This window comes from Fukomys damarensis, unplaced genomic scaffold (genome assembly GCF_012274545.1).
Source record: "Fukomys damarensis isolate Sample0158 unplaced genomic scaffold, DMR_v1.0_HiC HiC_scaffold_38, whole genome shotgun sequence".
Lineage (NCBI taxonomy): Eukaryota > Metazoa > Chordata > Mammalia > Rodentia > Bathyergidae > Fukomys > Fukomys damarensis.
Window position 1 is genome coordinate 23,981,800 of NW_022900950.1, and position 14,908 is coordinate 23,996,707.

Consider the following 14,908-nt stretch of genomic DNA (forward strand, 5'->3'; position numbering starts at 1 on the left):
GCCCTGGGAGGCACCTGCCAGCCTGGCCAGCACTTTGCCACTCAGGGTGGGCACACAGTTTGTCTCCTCTACTCTCCAAGTGCTGGGCTAGGAGCTTTGTCCACAGAGCCAGGAGTCAGCTTCACCTAGAGTTGGGCCACCAGAAGCCAGTGGACCGTGTTGGGAGGGCTTCTTCTGCACCAGAGGCTCTACCAGACCAAGGGAGAAAATCCCTCCAGATCATCCAGGGAGAGGCCACCTTCACTGCCCTGGGGGGACTGTGAGCCATGTGCAGAGTATGAAGCTCAGGCCACACTGGGGCCAGCACCTCACAAAGTCACTGAGAGGATTCCAGTGTCCAGTCTTTGGCATCAAGCCACATCCCTGACACCTCCCATGTCAAATAGGGCCATGCTAGAGTACAGAGGAGACGTAAGGGGACACCTGAAAAAAGGGCAGAAGAAGATTAAAGTCAGTGCCCCTATTCCAAGTGTGTGTGTTCCTCAGAGACTGTCCTCAACTATGGCCCTTCTTTTCCCCACATGTTTCCAGTATACCCTGCACTTGGGGAACAGCCCCTGCTACTTCTACAGAGCATCTCTCTGGGATATCCTGTCTCCCTGGACACTTCTGCCTTTGGGGAACTGCTGATTCCACTCCATGTCCTCTCGGCTCCTACATCTCTAGCACTCACACAACAGAATGTCTCATCTGCCCAAAAGGCCATTACTGTGTTCCTGGGATGAGTCTCCAGCTGTGTCCCAGAGGTTAGTGTGCTCCCAGAGTCCGGCTGCCTGATCCCAACATCCCCAGACCTTGCTTCAGCCTCTGGCACCCAAAGACCTATATTGCATGTTTCCATCATGATGCCATCGCTCCTGCCTTCCAAATCACTCATGCAGCCTGGGGTCCCCACCCTCTCCCACCAGGAAATCCTTCAATTTCATCTCCCCTCCCTCCAGCTTCCCAGCCCTCCTCTTGAACCCTGCTTCCTTCACAGGCTTCTACTGCCCCAAAGGTACAGGCCTGGACTGGCAGCCCTGCCCCCCAGGCACCTATGGCCCTGAGCTCGGGCTGAGCACCCTGCAAGGGTGTCAAGTCTGTGGTGGGGGCAGGTTCTGTCCGGTGGCCAACGCAACAGAAGCCAGTGGACAGTGTTGGGAGGGCTTCTTCTGCACCAGAGGCTCTACCCGACCAAACCCAGAGCCCAGCACTGAAGGTACTAGACCCTCCTCTACTTCCTGAGTCCTCCAACTAAGAGATGGAATCTCTGAATCCCCCACCCCTCACCGGTCAACCTGGAAAGACTGCTTTGTCTGTTTTTTCTCACAGCACTGAGTTCCTGTGCTGGGCTTACACTGCCAGGTTCTCTGTGCATGGTGGCAGGATACTGTGGCCAAGAGAGGCCAAGGGGTGAATAGAGCTCTGCCTGTATCCACTCCCCACAGTATCTCCTGTGTTGAATAGGCTCCAGGACTAGCCTCACCCAGCTACCTTAGGGGTTGCAGGTCAGAATTTCTCAGCCAGGCTGTGCCTTTCCCCCACATGGTGATGGCGGAATCAAGGCAGAGAATCTGCAGAAGGACCAGATGAAATGGTCAATCTGCTAGGCTTGTAGGTGGTTCTCGTGTGTAAACAAGGGATCACGGCTGTGATCTGAATCTCCTGATATCATGTCCCCTTAAAAATTCATGGACATGGTCTAGAAACTGCAGCCAGGCACACAGAGCTTCTCATGTGTCCCTTGGAGTCCCCGACAAACTCCTGACAAACTACTGAGCTCCTATCCAATTACTCATTCTAGTACATGAGCAGAAGGGGGTCTGTCCCTTCCTCAGGTTACCTAGGCAGTCACCAGGCTGGGTCTCAGGAATACTGACCATGGTCTAGCATTTTGCCACTCTGCATCCCCAAAGTTATACAAGACTCTGGCAGGCAAAATTCTCTCGGTGTGTAGCTCATCCCCCAGCTCTGATGGTCACGTCTGCCTAGCAACAGCCAGAAAACAACAGGTTCCTGACCTCAGTTCTCCGGGGACATGTTGGAGTATGGTCCACGCAGAGCAAGGGAGAACAAGAGAGGAAGCACAGTCAGGTAGCTCAGAACTATCCTACTTTGTGAGTGTTCCTGGGAAATGTGGAAATACCAGACCACACAAATGTCTGCACAGGCCTGGTACCAAAACAGAAAGAGACAGTCATCTAGTGAGCCCCTACCTACATTAGACACAACACAACCAATCCCCCATACCCCCAGAGATCTTTGGTCAGAAAAGTTCCCCTAAACCTCCTCATGCAAGCACTGGTACAGCAGGTAACGTGAATAACTAGATACAGAGTGTGGCCTAGGGAAAGGACTCCTCCTCCCAGTGTCCTCAGAACCAGCAGTTCAATTGTCTAGATTCCAGAGCTTATACCAGGAGCACAGGGAAATCTGCTTCTTATTGACCTTCTAGTGGCTAGACTGACCCGTGTCTTATTTCCAGAGGAAGCCGGCCCTTGTCCTCGGGGATACTACTGCCCGAGGGGCTCAGCTGTGTCCCAGCCCTGCCCACCTGGTACCTTCAACCCCTGGCTCAAGCTCAACTCTGAGGTAGGGAGACCCAAACCACGAGAAGGCCAGATGTGGTGGAGGAAGGTCTATTTAGATTTAACCAAAATATACTATCTCCAAGGTCAAATGTTACTAGGAGACTGGAGATAGGGGCCACCTGGCCAAATATCATCCTTCCTCAAGTCTTTACCCAAGGTTACATCCAAGGAGGCCAGCCCTAGCCCCTTGAGCACACAGTACAGTATAGTCTCACCTGCTTTACTTTTTGGCCTTAACTACTTTGATTTCCCCAGTAAAATATAAGCATCTCAAGGTCAGGGAGCCTGTCTTTTAATGGCTTCTATAGTCACAGAGCAGCTCCCAACAAGTATGTGCTGAACCCAACATAACCAGTATACATGCCGCTAAAAGCTCCCAGGGCATTTGTAAGGGTATTGGGAAGGCAGTGTGACTGGGGGGCTTTCAGAGGCAGAGTGAGGGCTTATTGCTGCTTCCTGATATTGGTCAAACCATGAAAGGACATGGAAGCAAAAGAGAAGAAAGGCAGGGACAGAGGAGGGACAACATGCTGGTGGAGGAGTTTGGAGGATGAATTTCTGGCTCTTTGAATCAAGGGCTGGAGCTGTTGCAGAGAGGGGACAGCCTGCAGGATGTAGACAGCCAATTCTGGAAAATTTTCCAGAAGGGTAAGAATGCCTTTGAGGGATGTAAGTGGAAAAGGTAGGCTATAGTAGCAGGAGACAAGGCCATGCGTTGTCATCAGGGATGTCTCCCACAGGCTGCCTGCTCCCTGTGCCCGCCTGGCCATTACTGTGGCTCTGCTGGCCTCACACACCCTTCTGGGCTGTGTAGTGAAGGCTTCTTCTGCCTTGGAGGGGCCATCACCCCAAACAAATCCCTGGAAGACAGGACTGGTGGCCCATGCCCTGCAGGTATGTGTTGGTGTAAAGGTAGCAGAGAAGAAACTTGGGAAGGTAAGGAAGGAACAAGACTCCAAAGCCTAGTGTGAGCTCAGTTCCTCCTGCCTCTGCCACAGATGGAACAAAGGGGCCTGGGAGACTAACAGTTGTACTCCAAGCCCATAGAATCAGAGAAAGGACTGGGGGCCAATCTGAGCAAAAGGAAGAGGAGCTGCCTTCAACTCTAACTTCAAAGTTCTGCTTTCCTTTCAGGACACTTTTGCCCCCCAGGCACGGCCTCCCCAAAGCCTTGCCCAGCAGGCACTCACAATACCAGGATTGCTCAGGGAGGCTGTGAACCATGTCCCCGGGGGTGAGTGATGAGGAGGATCCCTGGGGACCTTCTAGTCTCTGGACTTAAAGTTTGCATTCCCACTTCAGGAGGTGGCCAGGTCAGGAGCTGACTCACACTCCTTCAACCTCAGTTTTCTGTGAGTTGAAGAAGTCATAGGAGAATTTTCCTGATTCCCCTTCAGCCATCTTTCTCTATGTCCTTTGATCTCTTTGTTGAATATCATTGCTTCATTCTTATCAAGCCTGCTCCTTTTTGCTGCCATTTAAGCCATTTCACCCTCCTTAACTCCAAATTCTCAGCTAGGGCCTTACTCTATACAGAGCCGAGTCCTTAGCAAAATAACAACCCTGAAAAAAAGAAGTGGAGGAATACCAGTCAGGCTGCAGGGCTCAATTGGCCTCTCCTCCACTCTCCTCTCTGCAGATTCTTCTGCCCAGCCAACACCTCCTCCATAGTGGGGAATGAGTGTCCCACTGGCCATTACTGCCCAGCCTCTACCACCTTTGCTTCACAGTTCCCTTGCCCCAGGGGCACATACAATCCACAGAAAGGCGCTATCCAACAATCAGACTGCACACTCTGTGAGCCAGGTAAGAGGCAGACACCCAGTGTCCACTTCCCACTGCCACATTAGGCCATACCCTCCTTGCCCAGTGATGAGGATCCCTGGGCCACAGTCCAAGGCATTTTAACAGGTGGGGAGATGCCCAAGTCCTCCACAACCACCTCAGGGCATCTTGTCAACCCCTCCAGGATCCTATTGTCTCCTGCCTGGGCTGGTGGCCCCATCAGGACCCTGCAGTAGTGGGTTCTACTGCGCTCATGGAGCATCTGTCTGGAATCCCATGGATGGGATCACAGGAGACCTCTGCCCTCCAGGACACTTCTGTCCCCGAGGCAGCCCCCTCCCAGCTCCATGTGCTCCTGGTGAGTCTCTGATGGGAAAAGTTGATCTAAGCTCTTGAGAGAAGAGGGGAGTTGTGGCCTTTAGAGATCTCTTGGGGAAGAAAACAGAAAGAAACCCCCAAATTGTCCTTATGGAGCAGGCTATCACATATACATGTAGTGTGTGGTGTGGGGGGTTCAGAAGTGCCCAGGATAACCCACAGCTGGGCCTAGGCTTTCATGGAATAGGGACTGGGATATAGAAATGCTGTAGGGAGTGAGGGAATCCACTGAGCATGGGCCCCAGCATGTTAGAAGGTGACTCAGAGGTGATCAAATCAGTCCATTTGTGAGGTTGAGCAGAAGCGAGAAGGACAGTGAGTCCACCCCCTGAGATGAGCCACCATAGATCTTCACCCGGGAATCTTCCTGTCCCAGCCACAATCCATGTGCCTTCAGGCTCCTTCCTCCCTATCCGGGGCGCCATGTTGATGGAGAACTGTCAGCCATGCCCAGCAGGCTGGTTCTGCTCCCGGGCCGGCCTGAGCTCCCCAGAGGCCCTGTGTGAAGGAGGCTGGTACTGTCCTAGGGCCTCTGTCTCCGGGCACAGTCCAGGTAAGGGTGGTCCCCCCACCCCACCATTCCCAGAGAGGAAAGGGTGGGCTATCCTGGGAAGAGATGTGGGCTGTGGGCTCCAATTAAACTTAGCTTGTACAGCTCCTGGACTGATGCAGGAGGGGCAGGAAACATTGTGGTCAGTGAGGTTCCTGCATCCAGAGCTAGAAAGGGAGATGGAAACCCCTGGGATGATGGAAAGGAAGAGTAGAACTAGGAAGCACTTAAAAGGAACTCAGTAAAAGATGGGGAAAAAATAAAATTACTGTAGGACCAGACACAAGACAGGGAGGCAGGAGGAGAAAGTGTGAACCCAAGGATGAGGGTAGACTCAAGCTGCCTTTAGCTGTCTTCTGGGGCTCATTAAAGGACAGCTTTAAACAAATCAACTTTAACAGTTTATCTGAGTAATTTATGTTTCGTGAATTAGTTGGGGGTCAGAACCAGAAGACATTCCGTGTTCCACTTGGTTGCACACACTACTAGTTACTGTAGCCCAAACTCAGAGAGACCAGAAAAGCCACTTGGTTGGCTACAGCCTGGCATCTGCCTTATTTGGACATAGTTTAAGTCATTGGATGCTTGTATTTGGCTAAAACCTAGCTACTTATTACCAAAAAATAGACTCGTAATTTAGATTGCAGTTTGTGCACTGTTGAAATGCAGTTTGGTAAGTAGCAACCCAGAGTACAAAGATGGCCACAGGTTAACAAGCTCCTGCTTATTTAATCGGACAGCCCTTAGTCCTCAACCTGCACAGTCTGAGTGCATCAGCTTTAAAGTTTGTGAGTAACTATACTAAAGACAGTGTTCAGGGTTTGTTTCCTTTTTAATCAGAATGGATTGAAAGTTGGCCCTGTCACTATATTACTCATTCTCACTCTAACATGATTTCTTGCATCAGAGGAAAAAGCAGTAAAGTTACACCTGGCTCTTGGAACCTGTGTATGGCCTGAGAACCATAACTGTGTGTATCATCCTGGGAAGTTTGGCACTGAGTAGTAAAACAGCTGGGAAGGCTGCTGGGCACAAAGGCCGAGTGCCTCAGGGAGGACACAGTCTCTGCAGAAGCACAGCAGTGGTTACCAGTCTGCCATTAAACAGATTTGGAGGAGCCTAAGGCTAGGTGGGATAGGTGACCAGACACCTGCATGGCCCAGGCAGACCCAGGACATACAGGTCAGGCTGGCAGGAGCCAGTGGTACAAATGCAGTCAACTTGGTGTAGAAGGTTAAATCCCTGAGCAAGCCAAGTCTGGAACAACACAGCTGTATCCTGCACCTTAAGGCATTCACTGAGAACAGTTCTGCCAGCCAGTATCACAGCCTAGAGCACTTAGGACCAGATGTCACCTAGCGATCTCATCACAGCACCAGAGTGTGGCCCCATGGGCAGGGACTCCAGGTTACACCAGAAGCTGCAGCCACCATGGGGGTGCCTGGAAGTGTTGACCCTTCATAGGCACAGTCCGACTCCAAAGCACAGCCCCCCAGGCAAGCGTCTTCAGAGAGAGTTTCATTAAATGTCCAGAAAAATAACAAATGGGGTGCTGTATCTGCACAGTTGGAGACAGCTCTGTCCCCCAGCACATGGCCTCGACCCTGCCCATCCTGTCATGTTCTCCTCCTAAAGTATTCTCTGTTCCTTGGAAACCCTGCTCTTGAGCTAATCAGACATGATTAGCTTCAAGGCATACATTGCTGCTGGGGCTTAATGCGATGAAGCCAAATCTGTGTGCTCTACAAACCTACCTTCTGAGGATCATTTCATAGATTATGAGTTCTGAGAACATGTGTAGTGAGAAATATTCTGGCCTGGAAGATGGAATCAGCCTCATGCTCCCCTGGAAGCCTCCCACCTCATCCCTGGACACTACTGACCTGGCTCCTTCCCCAAAAGGCTGAGAGTTTTTGTGTGGCCCTAATACTCAAACCAGGTTTGCGGCTGGAACTTCCTCTCCTCCAATGAAGCCACACAACTGAGTTGAGAAGGAGATGCACTCATCCTCAGAGTTGCAGCAGGACAGCCAGGGGTGTCCTAAGTCACATGGGGCTCCATCCACTCAGCCACACTGACATGGAAGGTGGTACTGGGTTCTGGCTAAAAGGAAGTATAAGCCCCTAAAAAGATGTATCCCTCTTCTTCTGCTTTTCTAGACACCATCTGCCCACCTGGGCACTGGTGCCCCTCTGGCAGCCTGGAGCCTCAGCCCTGCCTTCCTGGGCAGTATCAGGATGAACCTGGACAGAGTTTCTGCAAGACATGCCCTGCTGGGAAGTAAGGAACTGTGGTCAGGACCAGGACTCCTCCAGTCTACCTACTGACATGGGTTTTTCCACACTTCCTGAGGCTAGAATAGGCTCACACAGGTCCCAGGGGCCATCATAGTCAGTGTTCACTGACTACACGCTCCACAGCCCTCTGTTGCCTGTGAAGCCCAGTGCCATCGACATCCCAAAGTCAGCCAGGCATGATGGTGCTCACCTGCAATCTCAGCACTCGGGAGGCTGAGGCAGAAGGACCATCAGTATGAAGCCAACCTGAGCATAAACAGCAAGGCCTTGTCTCAAAGCAAAGAGAAACACCCCAAAACTAATGCAAGACCTTATGAGGGGGCTGTAGATTCATGCAAAATACTAAAAATACCTGGATCCCACTGAGGATTTTGCTTCTGCCCAAATCATGCAGGTCCCAGAAGCTGCCTTCACTGGGGGAGCCTCACTTTCTGGAAATAAGGATGTGAATGTTACTAATTTCTGTGAACCTGACCACCTGCTCACTGCGTCCACAGGTTCTGTCCCATGGGGACCCAGGGTCAAGGATCCAGGCTCATTAGTCCAGTGGATTGTCCTGCTGGCTACTACTGCCCTCCAGGTACTCAGAGCCCAACCCAACACCCATGTCCCAGGGGCACCTTCCGAGAGAGACCAGGGGCACTCAGTGCCAAGGACTGCAGTCCTTGTCCTGCAGGACAATTCTGTGCTGATTCAGGTGGGTGACCAGCACATCTCTCTTGGGCTTTACCACATTCCTTACAGGTCCATTTGACACAGAGTTTCCTGCCCTGCCTGCATCAGACATCATAGATTCCTTGTAGCCCCATGTAAAAGGCACTGCTTATGGCCTGGGTGGGCCTAATGGGAGGGGAGACAAAGGGAGCTCACGGTGAAGAAGGCCTGAAGAAGACAGAAGCTGCATTAGAACCCAGAGCAGGCACCTGCTAAATTCTGGCCAATGTTTTCACAAGGTGCTTCAGGTGTTCCAGGGAAGGTGATCTTGATCTCATGGTGTGGGGGAAAACTTGATATGGAGAGGTTCCTCTGGGCTTTGAGGTGGCCTAGGACATTGGTGAGTTGAAAACAGGGAAGAAGAAAGGCAACCAGATGGCATTCCCCTAAGACTGCAGTTAAGCTGGGGGCAACCTGCCTAGGAAATAGGAGGCCTCACAAAGACTGGGCCGGAGACTGGGAGGATTGGTGTAGCAGTAACCATGTTGGAGAGAGGAGAGAGTGATGTACATTGTTACTTAGTTTGTCTGTCCCATATGTACCTAAACCTCCTGGAACAAAAGACAGGTAAGTGGACGGGGAGGTGCTGCTGGAAGAGAGGTGAGACATCATTGCTCCACATTGTCCCTGGGCTCCGAGGGGCCAACAATAGCACTGAGCCCCACAGCCTGCCCTGTGCTTTAGGATCCTATGTCAGAGCTTATGTGACCAGCTATCCCTTTCAACCACAGAGGGACTGAGCAGAGCCAGCAAGGGCTGAAACGCCAAGAGGGGACAAAGCCACGTGAGAACACAGAGCCAGAAGACATGGCCAGGAAGAGTCAGGCTCTAAAACCTTGTGCCTTGAACTCTATTTCTTCTATCATCATCTGGACCCTGAGCACTATGTCCTTAGTGAATCCAGGTCTGCTGTCCTGGATAGAGTCTGTCTCCAACTCTCTCCACAGGATCTGGGAAACGCTTTCCAGATGGCCCATGCTCAGCAGGATATTACTGTCCGCCTGGCCAGACCTCAGCTACCCGCAAGTCTTTCCGGTGCCCCAGTGGCTTCTACTGTCCCGAGGGATCTCCTCAGCCAAGAGCTTGTGGGAAGGGAACCTTCCAGTCCCAGGAGACACAGGGCTCCTGTGATCCTTGCCCAGCAGGTTTCTACTGTGAAGCCTCCAGCACAGGTGGGTTCGCAGGCCACAGGGAGCTGATGGTCAGAGGCTTGGTTGTCCTATTTTTACAGGTGAATGTTATGGTCCATAGGAGGTGAGGAGGTCCCTGTACTAAACTGTGTACAAGGAGAGAACATGGGAGCTTAAACATGGATAAGATCTCTGTGCCATATACTTTTGGTCATAGGCTGGATCTGGGCATAGGGGGGACATGAATGCATTACAGGATATGATAGTCTGAACCCCAGGGCCAGGGATTTAGGTGGACAAGGTCTCATTTGGGTCTATGGTGGCTCTTGTGTGGTCCATGTGGGTGGGTGCTATATGCTCAAGGAGGGTGACTGATGCTCAGGGGCCAGTATCTCTCAAGACCAGAGGGTTTCCTGGGCCATAGACTTCCTCTCCAGATGGTGAGCCATGTGGGGCCCTCAAGCTAGCATGCTCAGAAATTAACAAAGAATCTGTCACCTGGGCTGAAGGCCTGGGCCTGGGTATGTTCAATACCAGGGGTCTCTAGTCTCTGACCTACAAAGCTCAGAGACAGGAATCCCACCTCAAGTCGGGCTGTTGGTCCCATTGCCTCCTAGACCCAGCAGCCCATGGCCCCAGCCTGTGTTTCCAGGGATACTTCTGTCCCCCTGGCTCACACTCAGCCACTGCACACCCATGTCCTCGAGGTACATTCGGGCCCAAGAGAGGGGCCACTGCAGAGCTGGATTGTGAGCCGTGCCCAGCAGGTTTGTGGACTTTGCACCTATGGGCACTCTCGGGTTCTAGAATGAAGAGAGAGGAGAGAATGAATGTAAGAGTGGGGAGCCAGGCAAGCAAGACCTCAAAGGATGTGTCTGCTCTGTACATAGCAGCCAAAGCCCAACAGTTGGGTCAAGGATGCCAAGTCAGAGCCCAGATGTGGACTGGGGCACAACAAGCCCTCTGCCCTCATCGTCCTTTGGATGACCACAGCCTCCTCAATCCCTGCACCCTGGCCCACCCTACATTCACCTGAAGGACTTAGGACAAGACCAGGTGCTGCTGAGGAGCTCCTCCTGCCCTTCATTCCCTCATCTGAGGCCCTAGGGAAGAACTAAACACTAGACATGGGTGCCAATGGGGGACTTGCCACTGGATGGAGGGTACAGGTGGAGTAGTACAGATGGAGAGGCTAGTGGAGGAAGTGCAGATAGATGGGGCTATTCAAAGGGGAGTACAGATGGACTACTTCTGTAGGAGGGCAGATGGAGCAGGAGATTCAGGCAGGCACACCCCAGAGGATCAGAGTCTCTGATGGACAGGAACAAGATGGAGCAGGGTCCCTTTGTCACCTGCCCCACGTTTCTTCTCCTTCCAGGGATGTTCTGCTCATCAGAAGGGCTACCTCAACCATCTGGGCTCTGCCACTCTGCTCACTACTGCACAGGGGGCGCCATATCTCCCACCCCCATCAAACACCAAGTAGGTAACACTGGATCCAGCAGCCCACACAGAAATGGATCGATCCACTCAGGCACATCCAGGTGTGCAAGGGTTCAGGACCACAAAGCTGGCCAGGGCTTCTTTCTCCCACAAAGGCTGTAGCTCTCTGAGGACAGATGTCTTCTTACCTTCTTGTTACCCAGGCCTGGCACAGAGGCCCACAATAGTTTAAACTCCTCAGCTGAGATAAATGTCTCCTTCACGATTAACATGCTTAAAATCAGGGATCTGACAGTCATGGTGGCAGTGCGATCATAGCTTGTGTTCCACTAGATGGCATACTGGGTTGTTCACCCATGGCAATAGGAGCAGGAAACAGAGCGTTTGCTCCTGGCTGGGCACATTCTTAACAAGTGCCAATGCACTGAGGGCTGGATGAGGCCCAGGGTGACCCTGCCTTATAGAAGAAGAAACTAGGGGCACTGGGTACGTGGCTCGCCCCAGATCACATGGCAAAAAGCAGCCGTACATGTTGGATTGTCTTTCCCTAATGAATGGTAGACAGACAGGTGTGGGTAATGTTTACTGATTTGTTACCAAGACACTGTGTGAGCTGCATATGCACAACCCTTGCCCTCTCTGGGCCAGGACTTCCTCTTGAACAGAGAGGTCATTCCATCTGGAAATTCTATATTAATACCACAGAGAGAGGAAGGGCAGGGGGCCAGAGAGGGAAGAAGAGAGGGATGGAGGTAGCCAAGTGGATCCCAGGATTCAAGAAGTCAGAGCCTCATTGGCTCAGAAAATCAGGTTTCAGAGACAATCCCATGTGGGATCTCAAAGGCAGTACATCCGTCTTCAGCTGAATGTGGTCCTTGCTCTCCCTTTGAGCCATGGAGTATGCAGCTGAAACCTCAGCTCAAGGGAACATCCTCTCTTCCTTCCCTCCCACTACACAGGTGGAGGTGCCTGGACTTTCTGGGAATGATATCTGCCCCCCTGGCTTCTTCTGTCCCAGAGGAACAGGATTTCCACTTCCATGCCCCCCTGGGTTCTACTCCTCTACACCTGGCCTGGACAGCAAGGACCAGTGCCAGCCATGCCCTGTGGGGCACTACTGTAGCCATCCTGGGCTGTCCAGCATCCTAGAGGCCAGGCTCTGCCATGCAGGGTGAGGAAAGCCTGGTGAGGTGGGGGTGATCCTGAGTTCCAGTCTGAAGCTAATAGGAACCCCAACTTATGACTAATCCCCAGTTCCTCCCAGTCCCACTGAGGGGCACAGGCCAAGGTGGATGACTCCTGAGTATGTGGACTGAACATCCCACCCCTTAGATTTGGGCCTGAATACCGAGCTTCAGCAGCTGGAGATGTTCCCTAGGTCCCAGGGCAAACCCTGCAGGCCTGGGTCTTTCCCTCTTGGTCACCAGTCTGCTCACAGGCCTGAGATGCTTGAAGTGAATTTGCCCCTCTTTGCTCAAGGGGCTGGAGTGCTAAAGCCAAGGCTTGAGTGGAGCAAGATCTGCCATCTGTTCTGTGGCACAAGGACAAGGGTGTTTGCAGAAGCATGCTTCTCTGGAGGAGGGTATTGCCCCTTCCAGGACTGTCCCTGAGCTCACTTCTGACTTTCTATCCTCAGGGCTAGAGTACGTTTTATGTTGAAGGCTCTGGGGAACTCCTGCCATACGTGTACCCTCCTTGGTTGCAGGGATACCCAACTAAGCCATCAGCCCTTAGTGTGGCCCCACCTGCTTGGTCCCAGAACAAATCTAAGGCCTGGGGCTCTCAAGGCTGGCTGGGCACCCTGCAAACTAGAGAAGGTGCAGCCTGGGATTCTGTTTCCTCAGGTACATCTGCCTGGGAGGCAGCACTGTTCCCTCACCCTCTAATGGGACCTATGGATACAGATGTCCTCCTGGTTTCCAATGTCCTCCAGGGGCCCACCATGAGCTACCCTGCAAGCCCGGTACCTTCAGTTCATTGCCTGGTTCTGGTTCCTGCCTGGCCTGCCCACAAGGCACTTATTGTCCCTGGGCTGCCACTGTACAGCCCACTACCTGCCCCAAAGGTAACCTTGGGGCTCCACTTCTCTTGAGCAAAGACACTTGGGCACCTGAGGGACACCCCTCCCCAGTTCTACTGTCTCTGAACCCCAGGGCTGGTACTGAATGAGACCAAAGCCTCCTGCACCTCATGACACACTCATAATACAGGGCTCATGGTGCCACAGAGGGAGGACATAAGGTGAATGTCATGGAGGGAGCTCACCCCAGGGCCAGAGCACCCCTCTGCTGTGAGACTGTGACAGCATAACCTGTCCTGGACACAGGGAAGAAAGAAAACTCAGATTTCCTGTGTTCCACTGTCCTTCTCACTGCAGACCCCCTTCCCATGGGCTCTAGGGAGTGAGTAGGTAGGAGGACTGCAGAGAAGAGGGTAGGCCAGTCCCAAGGCATCTACACAGTGGACCCAGGCACCCTTGGAAGACCCCAGAGGCACTCTCAGTCTGCAAGAGATCTAGTTTGAGATACTCAGTGCTCTCATGGGTAACTGGGCATGAGGCTACCTGTGGGGATGGTCACAAGCTCCAGGCAAATCCTGGGGTGATAGTATCTCCAGCACCAGAAATTCTTCCTTCTCCCTCTGCAGAGCTAGACCCACCTGCACTGGTACACCTTCCCTAAGCACAACCCTAGCCTGAACTAGCAGCCTGCATGTGCATACACACATTCATGCATACTCACACATGCAGGCACACACATTCGCAGTTGATCTCACACACTCATGTTCACTCACTCACTTTTACTCACACCTCCCTGCCCTGATATTCAGGCCTTCACCTGAGCACCATCCCACAGGCTTGGGTGCAGGGCCAGTGTCCCTTCACAGCCTCTGGCTGTGACTTCTGCTCCTCAGGACTGTCCTTACTACCACACAGATGGAAGCCTGGGATGGGGGGATGAGGCCATGGGGCTTGGACAATCCGCTCTCATCCTGCTTTGCCCACAGGTCACTACTGCCCAGCAGGGACATCCTCCCCTCACCCCTGCCCAGAGGGAACTCTGAGCCCAAGGGAAGGTGCTCCTTCCTCCAGGGCCTGCCTGCCCTGTCCTGCAGGGAGTTATTGCCCTGGAGAGGGCAACGGGCAGCCTGAGGGTAAGTACCAACATGCCAGCAGATTAGCCAGGGGACAGTGCTGCTGCAAGTCCTCCCCAGAGTGGACAGAACAGCCAGAAGGAGAAAATGCCCCTGAGCTCAGAGCAGGCTTCCAGAAATACAGCACCCAGAGCTGAGACAGTCCCTTCCCCATGCTTTCTGGGTCCCTAATATCCACCCCTCACCTCACCACCTCCTCCTACTACTTCCTGTTCCTCTTTTCTAATGCCAAAAGCACTCTCTGGAGCCACAGTCAGTCTCTCCCAGCTCTGTAGCTGGCACATGTGTGATGCTGCACAGGCCCCCTGGTTTTCCACTCGTCCTGGTTTTCCCCCTGGGAAGTAGGAGAGAGGGAGACCACCCACACCTGCCATGGAGAGATGCAGCCTGTTTGGTGCTGCTAGTGCTTTCTGCTGTCCTCATGCCACTGGCGTCCTCCCCAGCAATGACAAAAGAGCCCACGTGGAAGCCACTACCCCAGACCAAGATAGCACCGCTACTCAGTGATATGTTATGTCCTGGCCTTTCTCTTCTCACTGCAACCTCTGTTGTGCGCCAAGGTTAGGAAGGAAACAGATGGTAGGGACCAGGTGGGGTCACATAGGGACCTTCCTTAGTGCAGGCAAGGTTGATTTCTTAGTGCACTAAAATGCTAAATCTTCTCACCAAGGACCCTGCTCAGCTGGTTACTACTGCAAGGGCGGTGCAGCTAGCCCCACACCCTGGGGAAATGGTGCCTTCACCCTCAATGGGCCCTGCCCCCAAAGCCACTACTGCCCACAGGGCACTCTGTACCCTGTGCCCTGCCCTCCGGGGACAACAAGAAACAGTCCTGGTGAGCATCTGTCTTATGCCAACCTCCCCCCAAGGGACCCCAAGCGGCCTCTT

At 52.8% G+C, this 14,908-nt stretch overlaps 1 protein-coding gene across 1 annotated transcript; it reads left to right on the forward strand.

Annotated features, from left to right (window-relative positions):
* Positions 1-721: 721 nt before the first annotated feature.
* On the forward strand, positions 722-14,793 carry LOC104868871 (multiple epidermal growth factor-like domains protein 11). Its single transcript, XM_010633860.1, has 16 exons — positions 722-746; positions 980-1,198; positions 2,465-2,571; positions 3,311-3,464; positions 3,705-3,804; positions 4,210-4,376; positions 4,540-4,713; positions 5,131-5,286; positions 7,443-7,563; positions 8,078-8,277; positions 9,242-9,466; positions 10,042-10,191; positions 10,803-10,906; positions 11,827-12,038; positions 13,874-14,020; positions 14,691-14,793. Exons 1-15 carry the CDS (start codon positions 722-724, stop codon positions 14,016-14,018), a joined length of 2,259 nt encoding a protein of 752 aa, XP_010632162.1. The 3' UTR covers positions 14,019-14,020; positions 14,691-14,793.
* The last annotated feature ends 115 nt before the right edge of the window (positions 14,794-14,908 follow it).